Below are 13,167 nucleotides of genomic sequence, written 5' to 3'. Positions count from 1 at the left end.
GGGGGGGTAAATGAAAGAGCGGGACGAGCATCGTAGGGGGTGGGCAAAAGGAATAAAGAGAATAGCAGAACGTACTTGATTGTGGCTACAACCATATTGTAAACCTTGGGCTACCCAAGAAAGTCACCAAAGAGGCTGAGTGGATGTTCAAGTGAAGGTTGTCGGAGTCCGAGAGGAGGTGGACAGGAGGAAAGGTAAATGCGGTGAACAGGGGGGGGGGGGGAAAGACCGTGAGGGGAGGGGGGTGCGGAAGGTGGATTAGAATAAGAGAGATTGATTAAAAGGGAGGCAGAAAGATGAGATGGTAAGGGAGGTAGGTGACCGGGAAAGAGTACGGCGGCTAAGATAAGACAGAGCAGAGATCGCAGGTGATGAGGGAAGACAAAGAGCTTGAGTGTGTAGGTAGATTCGGAGAATCACAAATAGAATTAATCGATGGGTGTGCGTTGTGGTGACAGTTTGACGGTGAAAAGATAATAGGAATAATGGGAGTGTGGAGGAGCTTGAGGAAGGGAGGGAGGGAGGGAGGGAGACGGAGAGATGGGGAGAGACAGACGGAGGAGGTGTGGATGGATGGGATTGAATGGGCTGGGCTGGAGTTGGTGAGGGAGGGAGAGGGAGACTGAAGCCAGCCAATGTGGGAGAGCTGCAATGGGGCAATCCGCACCGTTAGTAGCCAGTACTTACTGTTAGGAGTGGGTAAGGTAAGGTAGGCAGGCTAGGTAGGCTAGTAGGTAAGGCAGGTAGGTAGTAGGTACCTAGTAGCTAGAGCCTGGAGCTCTATTCAATTATTCAGCTCCTGCTGCTGTACTGTATATACCTAATGTAGCTCAGTCATTAAGTAAACCTAAAGAAAGCAAAACCACAATTCTTCTTGCTCTCTACCTGTTTAAATATCTTTGAACCGGTCTCTTCTCCCTTTCCTATCTCTTCATAATCTCCCGTCCTACTAAAGAGGACGATGAAACATAAGCGCTGTCGGCTCCGTGTTCAAACCATCACATCAAATTCAGGCCTTGAAGTCAAAATACTATAACTGCTACACACGTCTTCCAGGCATCTGTTTTACAACAGAACACACAAATCACCATAATGAATGCAGTCAAATATATCATCGTTACTCAATGAAGTACCTTAGCCCTGGCGGAGCTTCCTCTGCGTCGTCCTCAAGCTCCTTTGAGGGTGCTATGCTGTGTTGACGGCATCGGTTACGGCCCTGCAGACTGGTTCCAAGGGCTGCCAGGCCGCCTCCTCAACACTCACTGGGTCATGTGCCAGGAGGTGACCAATACCAGAGGGTTTTTGCGACAGTTCTGGCAGAGAAGATAAGAGGCGACAATCAGCTGTGCAAGAGAGGCACGAGTTAGAGAAAGGATCGATAGGGAGTCACAGATGAACAAACACAGCTACCCTGGCTGAAACACAAGCAGCCAGGACCCTGGGATTTTGATCGACGAGACCGAGCAACAAGCTGTAGCAGACAAAGGGTCGCTCTATAGAAGAAACAAAGCATCTATAGAGACTACGGAGTCTGTACAGACAGCGCCGAGGCGATGGATACCGCCCGTGGATCTAGCTCCAGCTATGGCCCACAGTGCTTTACCAAGTAAGGTACTGAGAATACCGCCATCCTGATCCGAAAAGGTGAGATAGACGAGATAGAATGGTATGGGAGCGGTATGAGACAGTACGAGTAATCCACTACTTTTGGGACACTAGTCCTGTCTGGACCAATTGCAGCTGACCGCACAGCTCTGGCTAGACCACTGCAGTGAGTGTTAGTCGTTCGACTCCTACGCGCCAAAGGAGAACAAATCATAGCGAACAACGACCCGTTATTTAGCATGAAGAACTTTGCTGGCACATGAGGAAATGCCAATTGATACAGACACAATCAACCACACTTGATTCGAGGACAGCCTGCCTCTTGGGTATCATCTGTAGCATAACGGATTGTCCTCCCAACTTCCAGCATGGCTACCCACTACTCAAATATTTCGGCAAGATGCCAAGTTTCATGACTTCCCGCAGGTCGTAAGTTGACTAGGCGGAGTAGGTAAGGAGTACCTAGCTAGTCTGGTCTGTCTATCCATCCATCGACTTCACCCTCCGCGGCGCTGCCGACTCTCTTAAGCCCACTACGGCAAAATCCCGTTGTGGTGTCCCAAGTCCCATGTGTATGTATGCTGGCTGACTCGCTCATAATAAACAAATATTCACAAAAGATCATCTAATCTAATCATGTCATCTATACAAATTTCAATCGAAAGCAATCGCATTGTCGTTCTGCCGGTGACGATTCATTTCTCACCATTGCAGCTCAGGCGTCATAACTTCATATACAATTACCCCTGCAAGCCAATTCAAGCCAGGGTAACGGTCGTGTCGGTCCCATACCATGACCAGTCGATCGATCGGGATGGTGCGATGTAACGGCCGGGAGGTAGCCGCCTGTTGACCCCTAGTACACTAGGATTACCGCGCGTTGGCGCGGAGATCGACAGGGAAGATGCTGGTCGACAAGCATTTTTCGCTGTTCCCCCGTGAGAGCAGTTTCGTTTACATGTGTCTATACATGCACAAGAACCGGTTTAGACACCTCCTAACGCTCAGATCGTTTCGAGTGTGCCTCGGATTCAGGCTCATCCGCTTCGGCTTCTGCAGGAATAGGCTCATGAGTCGAGGTTTCGCTCATCTGCTCCCGTTAGTCATATAAGCGCCACAGGTTTCAGGGTGTCATACCTTGTCGAGCCGATAATTGGACATGAGAAGGCTCAGGGGGATCAATGGGATGGTCGCAATCAGCGCCAGAACCAAGAGTTTGTTCATGGTTTCCTGATAGGCCCGATTGATGGCCACTCGTGCGGGCGAGCCCATGGGATAAGAAAGTGCTTTGGTCAACTTTCCGAATATTTCACCAACATCCGCCTTGGCCTCATCGGGAAGGTACTGCTGCAGTTTGCGTGGAATGTGATGTGTCCAGATGGCGCCCGAAATGGCGGCTCCTACGGCACCGCCCATTTCCATGGAGGTAAGGAACATTGCCGTGGCGGCTGCAACATCCTGGTGGCTGGCGGAGGCCTGAACACCCAGTTGGACAGGTACATTGAGGAGCCCACCGCCCGCACCGACTATCACCTGGGTCCCCAAAATCAAAGCTGGTGAGCTCCCCTCTCTCCGGTAAGTCAACATCAGGAATATCCCAGAAATATATATAACGCAGCCAATTGTGACGTAGACGCGGTAACGTCGTGTATACTTAATCAATATCGAGACTCCAAAGGCGGCAATAGTGGATGTGAAAGCGAAAGTTTGGGTCACACGGCCCGCTGTCGCTACATCGTAGTCCTGGACAACTTGGAGATAAGAGTAGAGATACGGCTGAACGGAAAAATAGAATGCCACTTCAATAATGTTAGTTTGGTCGAATTCAGCCTCGGGGTAATTCGCAGAGATTGACATACTGAAATAGAAGAAAGCCAGAGTACAACCTGCCAGAGCAGTACGCTGTTTGAGGAGGTGCAAGGAAAGCAAGGGCTTGGGAGCCAACTTCTTCGAGCTTTCCCAGGCGGGTAGAGCGCAGAGACAGACTATACCAACTATGATCATGGCGATGATGCTGTTGTTCTTCCACCCATTCTTGGAATTGGCGGCCAGTGTCAAGGGAACCAAAATCAACGTGACTGCCGCGGACAGCAAAATCAAGCCGAACATGTCAAGATCATACCAAGTGTGGCGAACAGCGGCAAAGAATCCTCGACGGTGAGCGCTCCTGGGCTTTATGAGGTTCAGCCGCTTGGCCTTGCGCTGGTTCAGCAAGAGTGAGAGTGCCAAGGGAAGAAACGAAGCGGGCAGAATTATTGACCACATGCCGTAGCCCCAGCGCCATGAGGTATGCTCAAGCACCGCGTTTGCAATCGTCGGCCCGATCCAGACTGTCACTAGAAAGGGAAGCTCCGGTAAGAGTGCAAGAAGTGCACGGTTGAGGAGGCTACTGCTGTCGGCGATGAAGACCTGCTGCAATATTTGCAAGCCAGTTGAACCGGCGGAGTAAAAGATTTGAGCTGAGGCGTATGTCTGAACATTGGTTGATGCAGCCATCTGGATGTATCCGAGAACGTAGATCAATATACTGACGCAAAAGGCCTCGAAACGGCCGAACACATCGGCGACTTTTGCCATTGGTGGCTTGATGACAGCTGCGATGAACGGTCAGCCAGAACTAGGGGTATCCGGCCTCAGGCAGTGTACCGACCATTAACAACATTCTGAACGACAAGAACGGTTGAGATCAACGAATGTTTGCTGAAAGCGCTTGTAGCATATGCCGAAAGGGACATTACAGTTTGACCCTCAAGTGATGTACAAAATGCCATGAGGAATATGCTTCAGAATAGTTAGTACATATACGCAATCAAGATCTCAGTTACCTTTCACAAACACCAGAGACACGAACCTGATATATGCTATGATCAAAGACCGTGTGGTCCAGGTCAGGTTGATTGCTTCGATCTTCCTGACACCCTCCTGTACAGAATCCCCCGAGGACTCTACATCGCTGTCATGCCCACCTGCTACATATCCTGCCTGGAGAAGATGTTCTCCTTCTTCTTCGTTGTATTGATCCATTTGACTGATTGTGCCATATGAAACTTTCGAGCGGTAATCAAGTAAGGGCATCGCGGGTGTGCCGGGTTGAATGATGTATGATGGAGTGGCGGAATCGCACTGAGGGTAAGGTCCATTTACTGCAACCGACCGTGGGAGAATTCGTTTCTGGTTGTGAATGGTTTCGGAGGCGAAGGTAGGATGTGGATAGGAGCTTGAATAGTGTTAAAGCCGAAGCATCGACATGGAAGAGAGAAGGCGACAAGCTGACGCTTGCGAGGCTGCGCGGACGGAAAGGAGTCTCTGCAACCTGAACCAGCCAGATCCAACCGACAAGAGAGAAAGCAATCAACAGGCGACCAACGAAAAGGAGGAATCCAAGTAGCGCAGAGACTAGGAATAAACCCCGATGAGGGGTATAGGTCAGAACGGCAGAGCTAATAGACTGGTGGACACTGAGTCAAGGTCAGATGGGTTTGGGTACCAGTCCTGCGTTAGGTAACCAGATGCAGACAGTCAAGTCGATACACAGCACAACGCGTGGATCGCCAGATCTGTGGTGCAGGAGGAAGCACAAGGGGCCGAGCTCCAAGGCTTTCAGTCACAAATCAGACCCTCACGATGATTCAGACCACTGAGCACGATCGACAGGCCGCACTTATGCAAGTCGGTGTGGGAAGCTAGGACTTAGCCTATGGGCTGAACGCCCGTGGCCGAGAAGGGAAGTGTGGCACTCGTAGAGTTGCTGCAGCGAATAGATATGAGTACTTGGATGAGAGAGAAAAGAAAAAAGTCGAAATTCGCTTCTATCCAGCACCAATCGTTAGGTCGAATGCGGGCGGATATTGCCTGTCGGGCAAGTTTTAAGTGGTGACAAAAGTTTGTGCCTTGCGCCCCAGGCAGTTCATTGACAAAGGTTTGGTTACACGCGGCGGACGACCAAGGTAGAGAATAGAGATGGAGGTGGGGGGGAGGGAAGTGATATCGAGTGTTGACAAGAGCCGGTCGGTACCCCTGGCCTTACTGCAGAGAAGGCTTCGACTGCAGGAGTTCACCCCAAAGAGGCGTGGTGGTTGCGGAAGGTGGGTGGGGATGGGAAGGAAGATAGTGTGGCAAGTGACCGGGAAGTTCGTATATTACGCAGTGTAAGAGAACATCAGATATGATAAGATCACCTGGTCCGGCGGTCGGACCGAGCGGCAGTGTGAGGGGGGGGAGGGAAAAGCCGGGATCAGATGATGGTGGTGGTGGTGAAGGATAGATGGTTGGGCTGGTCCGTGGAGATCTAAGGGAAAAGTGGTTCTCCGATACTCATTTTCTAATTTTTTTTTTTTTTTTTGGTATTTGGTTTGGTTGGTATCAACCAGCTCTTATACATTGTAGTTCAGATGGATTTCTATACTTCAGGTTACCACTTGCAGAGGGAACAGTACTGTACCTCCCAGTAGGTATGTAGCAGTGTAGATGAATGTCCCACCCAGCCTGACCGCCTGGCTGGCTGGCATTCTGCTTGGACAACTTGGAAGCAAGAATGAAGTTGCGCATCGCCGCTTCATCCGCTTCCGCCCCCTTGCATGCGTGCAGACACGACAAACCTGTTTGGAAACTGGATTTATCGACCCAAAGACTTCTGTGAAGCGATGATGATTGGAATGCTTTGCACCTCTCTCTGCATGACTCGATCGCGTTGCCCAATCCAAGGAGAGGTATTGTCATCTCACCGGGCTCCTCATGCGGCTTCGACCCTTTGCAAAGTGCTTAGCATGAAATTCCACTTCCTCTTTTTTCCCGTTTCACAAACCCTTGCACATGGAACCCAACCCAACCGACCTACATCAATGTTGAACGAAGCCCGGACCCATTTCCTGATTGGGTTCAAGAGTTTACAAAGCGCGCCCGGGGAAGAATGGATCATGGATGATTCGGGAGCAACCGCGTCTTCCAACCCAACCTGTCATCAGAGGTCATTATCCCACCACACCACCAACAGACCGAGCAGGGTGAGTACGACGATCAGATGAGATGGCGCGCTCATGAATCATCTGCGAGTTATTATAGTACTTTCTAATAACTCCCTCCCGCCCAAGCCGCTGTGAGAATAACGAAGAAATATCCTCAGATCGCGAAGGTGGTCGGTGCACTTCGAGCTGTGACGAGCCTTAAATGATCCCTCCCCACTCTTAGTCCATCAATGCTTGCAAGCCAAGGCCCTGTATCGGGGATTAATGTTTCCTCTGTACGACATGTCGGTGATTTCTAGCGTGACCCTGAGGGTTGCTCGGCGATTTCGAGAAAAGCATGGCCAGATCTCGGCTCTTAATTCACAAACAGAGAGAGCATTTATAGAAGGATATTTGGCTTTGCGTTGCTGAGAACAAATGGCGCTGCTGTCACAAATACTTGTCGTTGATTCGTGTATTGCCTACGATCTTGCTCACAAATCCATTTGTACGCTGAAGTCTATCTTCCTCCATCTGATGGGTGTCTAAAGTCGGGTGAAACACAGTGCAACAACTTGCTGGTTCTGTTCATGTGGTCTGTCTGTTCTTTGAACTGATTACTCTCGAACAACAGTTAGGATCCCCAGACTCCCTTTTCAACGATGTATAAATAGTCAGGTCGGAACAAGCCTGTTCAAACATGTCCCTCAGAAACTGTCGTCGAACTATTAAGATGTCTTGCATCAAATGGGCTTGGGGCAAATGCCTCGGAAATGAGTCGCATACCTCGCAAACTATGCATGTCAGACGACCAATCAGCTAGACACTGCAAGGTTCGAGGTCATGGTAGGGCCGTCAAAATGGCATAACTACAGTGAGAGCATCCTGTACCTGCTGACTACAGCCACAACGCATGCTGCATTCACCAACGCTGATTGCGACAGACCTACCATTTCTCTTCATAGGCACAGCCATGTGTAGTAATATCCTTTCTCACAATATGAAGAATGTTGGAGATTTGTGCTTCTGAAGATACACTAAATCAGATGTCTATGGACAACGCCAGGATCCCATTCAACCGCAGGTCTTATGGAAACCCTCACTCAGCCAAATCGATAATCAAGTGGCCGAAGTTAACTGCCAGATCCTCCTTTTCGCTCGAAGGTTTCGCTGCATAAAGTCCAATCCAAAAATCTTGCACGTCTGTGTCTTCGAAAAACCAGGTCACCTCGCGAAGCGGAGACTTCTGAACGCCCTCAACTAGATAGATCCATAAGCTGTTATCCGACTCTCGGACGATCTCCAGGGTGGCCGCTCCGCCACCTGACGGCACAGGCTGCAGACTCCAGTCTGCCCACCGGTCCTTGGCGACAGTGCTCAGATGTGGCCTGCCGTTGGCAAGCTCAATGCCGGACTTGACCCATTTTCGAGTTCCATCGGCGCCATTGAGGACCAGGATCACGCCGCCCTGATCGTACTTGTGTTTCCAGAGGGCATTGAATGCGACCCTGGCCCTCTTGAAGGATTGCACTGGCACGCTTCTGTACAGGATGGGTGCGTTGAAAGACTCTGTGGAAGGAGGCTTGGCCCAAATGTCGGTTGAGGGGCTCGCTTTGATGGAGAACTCGGCGGGGAGGTTCCCATCACCAGGAACCTTTTCGGAAGAGTTTGCGAATTTGAAATCCGTCATGATCGCGCGCAGTGAGATCCGAGGTGGGAAGCGTTGAGGAAGATAGAATAGTCAAAGCGGAAGTCTTCAAGTGCGGGGGCGGGGGAAGATGAAGTGTACTGCGATGATTGATAATGAGGAAACACGAATAAAGGTATGAGTAGCACGATTAGGAAGACCGGGAACCTCAATATGAATAAGAGGCCGGAGGACCATGGCCCAGACCCTACGTCACTTGGAGGGGGAGCAGCTCCACCGTAAAGAAGGCGCTCGGTCAAAGCTGGAGAAGCATCCCAAGGGATCATTGCCCTCTGCGGTAACCTATGACAGCTATGACTCCATCTCCGGTGGGGTTATCGGAGCTGTCGGCGAGGGTAGGAAGCACGGCAAACACGGATGTTGTTGCTGCTGCATTAGCCAAAGTAGCCAATTCTGTACCATACCTTATTTGAAGAGGCAGATCGATAAGCGTGGCTGATGTAGTACAGCACCTACGAACTGCAAGACCTGCAGAATCCATGGAATGGGCACTTCTAGTAAGTATAGGTAGTACCGCAATGCTCCAATTGTTCTGTAACCATAACTACACATACGTATGAGTGCTCCTTGTCACGGGGTGGATGACATAAGCGAGATCGAGATCTTCCTTCCAGAAGGCGTTGCGTTGGCGATCGGTCAAAGTATCTCCAAATGGCAACCAGCGTCAATTCGATCGATGCTGATTTGGCACGACGTATTCCAGGCATGGGTCGATTGGTAATATTCACCGCTCTGTGATGTTTCTCCTTCGTTATGTCTGCCCGTCTCCTTCACCCAGATGAGTATGAGCTAGAAACTCGCTCGTCAGCGGACTCTCAGGAGAGCTTCAATCTCGATGAGGCCGATTTCGAATCGCAGGTGCCTCCACGCCCCGGACAGATGTTGAGAAAGGTTCCTTTCCTATCGAGACTGTTCTCGTCGACCTATTCCGGCTATCGTAGCCTGAAGCCTTCGCGACCGTTCCTATCGGCTTCCACACGCCGTGGTTGCTACCGCCGCCTGCTGTTCCGCCGCTGGTGCCCTCGCCTCCATGCCGCTGCAGGTATCATCCTTGCGCTTATCGTCCTCACGTCAATCTTCCGACCTTCGTATACTCGGCTGCCACCACATTATTTGTCTCTTCGGGATGCAGTGTCGCAATCGACTGAACCCGGCCGTGGAAATCCCCGCAACGAGAAAGTCTTCATCGCTGCGAGCTTGTACGACCGCGATGGCGACCTGGCGCAGGGACACTGGGGAGATAGTGTGCTACGGCTAATTGACCTGCTCGGGCCAGACAATGTCTTCTTGAGTATCTACGAGAATGACAGCGGCACGGAGGGCGAGCGGGCGCTTCGCGGCCTGGAGACACAGGTCACATGCAAGAAATCCATCGTATTCGAAGAGCATCTCGACCTAGAGTCTCTTGCAAAGGTCGTGGCGCCCGATGGGTCAAGGAGAACGAAACGGATCGAATACTTGGCTGAAATTCGAAACCGAGCACTACGGCCTTTGAGCGATCAGCATGAGGTGCAATACAACAGGCTTCTGTACTTGAATGATGTTGCCTTTAACCCAGTCGACGCACTTCACCTCTTGTTCTCTACAAATGTAGCGGACGATGGCATTTCTCACTATCGCGCAGCCTGTGCTATCGATTTTATCAATCCTTTCAAGTTCTATGACACTTACGCGACCCGGGATTTGCAGGGTTACAGCATGGGGCTTCCTATCTTCCCTTGGTTCTCAACTGCGGGAGAGGGTCAAAGTCGACAGGATGTGCTATCAGGGAAAGATGCCGTGCGGGTTCGCAGTTGCTGGTCAGGCATGGTGGCTTTCGACGCTCGGTTTTTTCAGCAATCTCCGGAGAACCAGAGCTACCAGGGCGTTGAAACACCGGCTCAGTTTCGTGCTTCACACGAATTGTTCTGGGAAGCATCTGAGTGCTGCCTCATCCACGCCGACATCCAGGAATCTCTGGCGGATGGGGAAGACAGCGGCATTTATATGAACCCATATGTCCGTGTCGCATATGATCCCCAAACTCTGTCTTGGCTTGGCACGACTCGACGTTTTGAGAGACTGTACTCCTTGATTCAAAATCTGATCAGTCGACTTGCTGGACTACCATGGTTCAATCCTCGCCGAGATGAGATTCCGGGACAAAATGTACAACAGACAGTCTGGGTTCCAGATGAAAAAGAAGACGGCAGTGGCTCGTTCCAGACAGTCGATAGGATTGCAGGGAAGGACGGCTTCTGTGGACGCCCCGGGCTTCAGGTAATTGTTGAGCATCGCGAAGAGGGACAAAAGGGGTGGGAAACCATTCCGATGCCATCTTAAGGTTGTCTTTATTGAAACCTGGCACGTATCAGTACATGAATATTATCCTTGCTGTGCTAGTCATTCTGCGGTTGTGAACCTCCACCGCCCGGTTATGCGTTTGCTTGCACCGAGGGTTCTGGTTTGAAAGCCTCATCTCCCCCGCGTCTCTATTAGCTCAAGAAATATCTAACGCGCACAGCAAAGTTTCTGCTGCAAACACTTTGAAGAACTCTGGTGACTCACCCAACAAAGAATCTCCCGTAGTTCAATCCGTAGCCTTCGCTTGGGGAGATTCCCTCTTTCCAGCTTCGCTCTTTAGATACACCGAGCCGTATGATAATTCCCAAGTTGGTGATCATGCCTTCTCTTCTTGTGCCAATATGTCACCAGCTTCCTCCTCCGCCCTGCACTTTTTAAACCATCACTCCTTTGGAGACATGGAGTTCGCCAACCGTGTCACAGGGGTTATCTACGGGGTGCTTGATTCTCTTATGGATCGGGCGTCCTTGGCCAGCCTTGAGGAAAGCCAGCATGCCCCAAAAGCTGCGAAGTGGCCGACAGTGAAGGGCTCTCGTCCCCATGCGGTCCGTCTCACTCTTCCTTCTCGACTTCCTCCAGTCTTACGTGTTTCAAATCTCGCGCTCTGCTTCCCGCCTGCTCCAGTTCCAGTCTGACTGTTTCGTGAAAGACTAACAAGTAGGGGGAAAACCCAGCAGGCTTCTCAGATCTCACCTGGCAACCGGCGGACCTCCCTCGTTGACTCTGTCAACGCACTCAAAGCGTCTTCTCATTCACCCTTCATCCCTCCCTCCTTGCGATCCCCTTCCACCGAACTCCCAAATACCTCCCCTAGCTTGTTTACCCAACAAAACACCACCGAAGAGAAAGACAACCAAGTAGCAAACATGTATCCCGTCGCTGATGTGGACGACACCGCCGGCTTCATGGCTGCTGCGCGCGCCTGGAAGCCGGAGAGAGACTACTTCACCTCATCCGCTCAGGCTGGGGATGTGTCGAGTGACAAGCAAGGTAATGAAGATGATTCCGCCAACGCGACAGATTACAACGTGACTGCTGGCGATGACGACTTCGGTAGGTCACCCACACTTCAACCTGAGAGTCACACAGACTGATGCTGAGCTGTACATTCAGTCGGCATCCCCGGTGACGACGCTTTCGATGGATTCGCTCCCCCCAAGTCCGATGTTGGAGACTTTGAAGCCGGACCCGAGACTCAGAAGTCGGTCACAGATTGGGACGGAGCTGACAATACTGTGAAGCAGCAGGAGAAGCAGCGTGTTACTGCTGCCCAGACCCCTTCGGAGGAGGAAGATTGCGAGAACCTCACTACTTTCAAGTCTTGGGGTGCTCCAGCTCCTCGGGACAAGCCCGGTACTGCCCCTCTGCCCACTTCCTTGTCCATAACTGAAGGACTAACGCCCTATGCTCTTTTCAGCTGCTCGCATCCGTCGTATTATTATCAAGGGTCTTCCCACTGCCTGGTGTAGCCCTGCCAAGGTCCTTTCGCTGGTGCACGGGGGTGCCATCGACAGCATCAATGTGACTTCCTCTGGCACCGCCCGCATCCTGTTCTGTGAGGCCGATGCCTGCAAGGCGTTCTATGACAAATACCCTAACGGCATCAACCTGGACCGGGAGAAGAAGCTCGGGGTGTTTGTGGAGATGGGTCAAGAGGTTGACGTTGTCAGCTCCAGTCTCAGCTTCAATCTCTCCGTTGGGGCCACTCGTGTTGTCCGTGCTGTCGGAGCCCAGATGGATGTCAATATGGAGCAGTTAATCAATCTGGCGAGCTCCAAGAACGGCAAGCTGGAGAAGATAATCGACACCTACATCCCCGGCGAAGTAAGTTGTCTTCCCTCTAGCCTGCAGTTCCCTCAACCGACCAGATCAACTCCAGGCCCGCAGCATCGTGTTCCGTTTCTGCAGTGTCGACGACGCCGTCCGTTTCCGTGCCGCCTTCGTCCGCGAGATCGAGTTCGAGCAGTGCAACGTTCAGTACGCAGCTGATCCGTGAGTGAAACCTATCTGCTACCATGATGCATGAGGTTTGGGCTTGTGGCTAAGAATATACAGATGCGAGGCTGCGACTGGCTACCATGTGGACTAGACGTCTAAGTCTTGTGTGTCCAGGGGTCTGCAATGATCTATGATGTGGATCTCCAGCAGTACACACGGCATTCCGAGGAAGTCCAAAGACAATGTCTTTCATGTTGTACATTAAGGTGGCTTCGAGCCCATGACTATTACTGAGTTGTATGAAAGCAAGCGGCATCAATGCAGCTAGCTCATATGTCATATCCAGACTTAGGAATATGCGAAGACGAAAATCATATGCTGCAGTGATATTCCACTGGGTAGCCCGGTTCAAGTTGCGTAAAGATATTATATCCGATTGAGTCTGGATATACTTGCTTCCCCACGCCCCTACCACTCGCTATAAATATAGTATGCAAGTAGAGTCCCCATCACCACCCACGGAAGAAAACGAAATCGAGCAACACACACTCCAAATAAGTGTCTCGAGTCCCTTCCCTTTCTCCTTCTCACTCCTCAAGCCCCAATAACCTCCAGACTCATCACATCATT

General features: G+C 51.1%; 5 protein-coding genes across 5 annotated transcripts in view; 2 read left to right on the top strand and 3 right to left on the bottom strand.

Moving 5' to 3' along the window:
• cdc42 (Rho family GTPase CDC42) overlaps nt 1–524 on the bottom strand; it is a gene marked incomplete at its 3' end in the record, with an annotated part of 1,525 nt that extends 1,001 nt beyond the window's left edge. The window contains exon 1 of the mRNA XM_025640371.1: nt 76–524. Within this exon, the coding sequence (XP_025495089.1) occupies nt 76–95 (20 nt within the window). The 5' untranslated portion in view covers nt 96–524. The remainder of the gene's footprint in view (nt 1–75) is intronic.
• A 2,078-nt stretch (nt 525–2,602) lies between these two features.
• mirC (siderochrome-iron transporter MirC) lies at nt 2,603–4,680 on the bottom strand (the record flags this gene model as incomplete). The annotated part of the gene is made up of 5 exons (XM_025631143.1): nt 2,603–2,695; nt 2,743–3,404; nt 3,465–4,199; nt 4,256–4,386; nt 4,457–4,680. 5 exons carry the CDS (start codon nt 4,678–4,680, stop codon nt 2,603–2,605), a joined length of 1,845 nt encoding a protein of 614 aa, XP_025495088.1.
• A 2,575-nt stretch (nt 4,681–7,255) lies between these two features.
• On the bottom strand, nt 7,256–8,606 carry BO82DRAFT_351685 (uncharacterized protein). The gene has a single exon (XM_025634490.1). The coding sequence runs from the start codon at nt 8,236–8,238 to the stop codon at nt 7,648–7,650; it is 591 nt and encodes a 196-aa protein (XP_025495087.1). The 5' UTR covers nt 8,239–8,606; the 3' UTR covers nt 7,256–7,647.
• A 164-nt stretch (nt 8,607–8,770) lies between these two features.
• BO82DRAFT_351684 (glycosyltransferase family 69 protein) lies at nt 8,771–10,802 on the top strand. The gene has a single exon (XM_025634489.1). It carries the CDS (start codon nt 9,010–9,012, stop codon nt 10,576–10,578), a length of 1,569 nt encoding a protein of 522 aa, XP_025495086.1. The 5' UTR covers nt 8,771–9,009; the 3' UTR covers nt 10,579–10,802.
• Nucleotides 10,803–11,408: 606 nt separating this feature from the next.
• Nucleotides 11,409–12,901, top strand: BO82DRAFT_351683 (uncharacterized protein). The gene is made up of 5 exons (XM_025634488.1): nt 11,409–11,652; nt 11,713–11,952; nt 12,017–12,423; nt 12,479–12,591; nt 12,655–12,901. Exons 1-5 carry the CDS (start codon nt 11,466–11,468, stop codon nt 12,686–12,688), a joined length of 981 nt encoding a protein of 326 aa, XP_025495085.1. The 5' UTR covers nt 11,409–11,465; the 3' UTR covers nt 12,689–12,901.
• Nucleotides 12,902–13,167: the final 266 nt, after the last annotated feature.

This window comes from Aspergillus uvarum (assembly GCF_003184745.1).
Source record: "Aspergillus uvarum CBS 121591 unplaced genomic scaffold BO82scaffold_9, whole genome shotgun sequence".
In the NCBI taxonomy this organism is placed as follows: Eukaryota; Fungi; Ascomycota; class Eurotiomycetes; order Eurotiales; family Aspergillaceae; genus Aspergillus; species Aspergillus uvarum.
Note: the sequence above shows the minus strand (reverse complement) of the source record. Positions and strands in the feature narration are given on the sequence as shown.

What these genes read in the sequence shown, in the direction of transcription:
- BO82DRAFT_351684 (XM_025634489.1), top strand. Translation starts at nt 9,010, where the DNA reads ATGTCTGCCCGTCTCCTTCACCCAGATGAGTATGAGCTAGAAACTCGC.
- BO82DRAFT_351685 (XM_025634490.1), bottom strand. Translation starts at nt 8,238, where the DNA reads ATGACGGATTTCAAATTCGCAAACTCTTCCGAAAAGGTTCCTGGTGAT.
- BO82DRAFT_351683 (XM_025634488.1), top strand. Translation starts at nt 11,466, where the DNA reads ATGTATCCCGTCGCTGATGTGGACGACACCGCCGGCTTCATGGCTGCT. An exon ending in AGCTCCTCGGGACAAGCCCG is followed by an intron (nt 11,953 to 12,016) that starts GTACTGCCCCTC and finishes TGCTCTTTTCAG; the next exon opens with CTGCTCGCATCCGTCGTATT. An exon ending in GTTCAGTACGCAGCTGATCC is followed by an intron (nt 12,592 to 12,654) that starts GTGAGTGAAACC and finishes AAGAATATACAG; the next exon opens with ATGCGAGGCTGCGACTGGCT.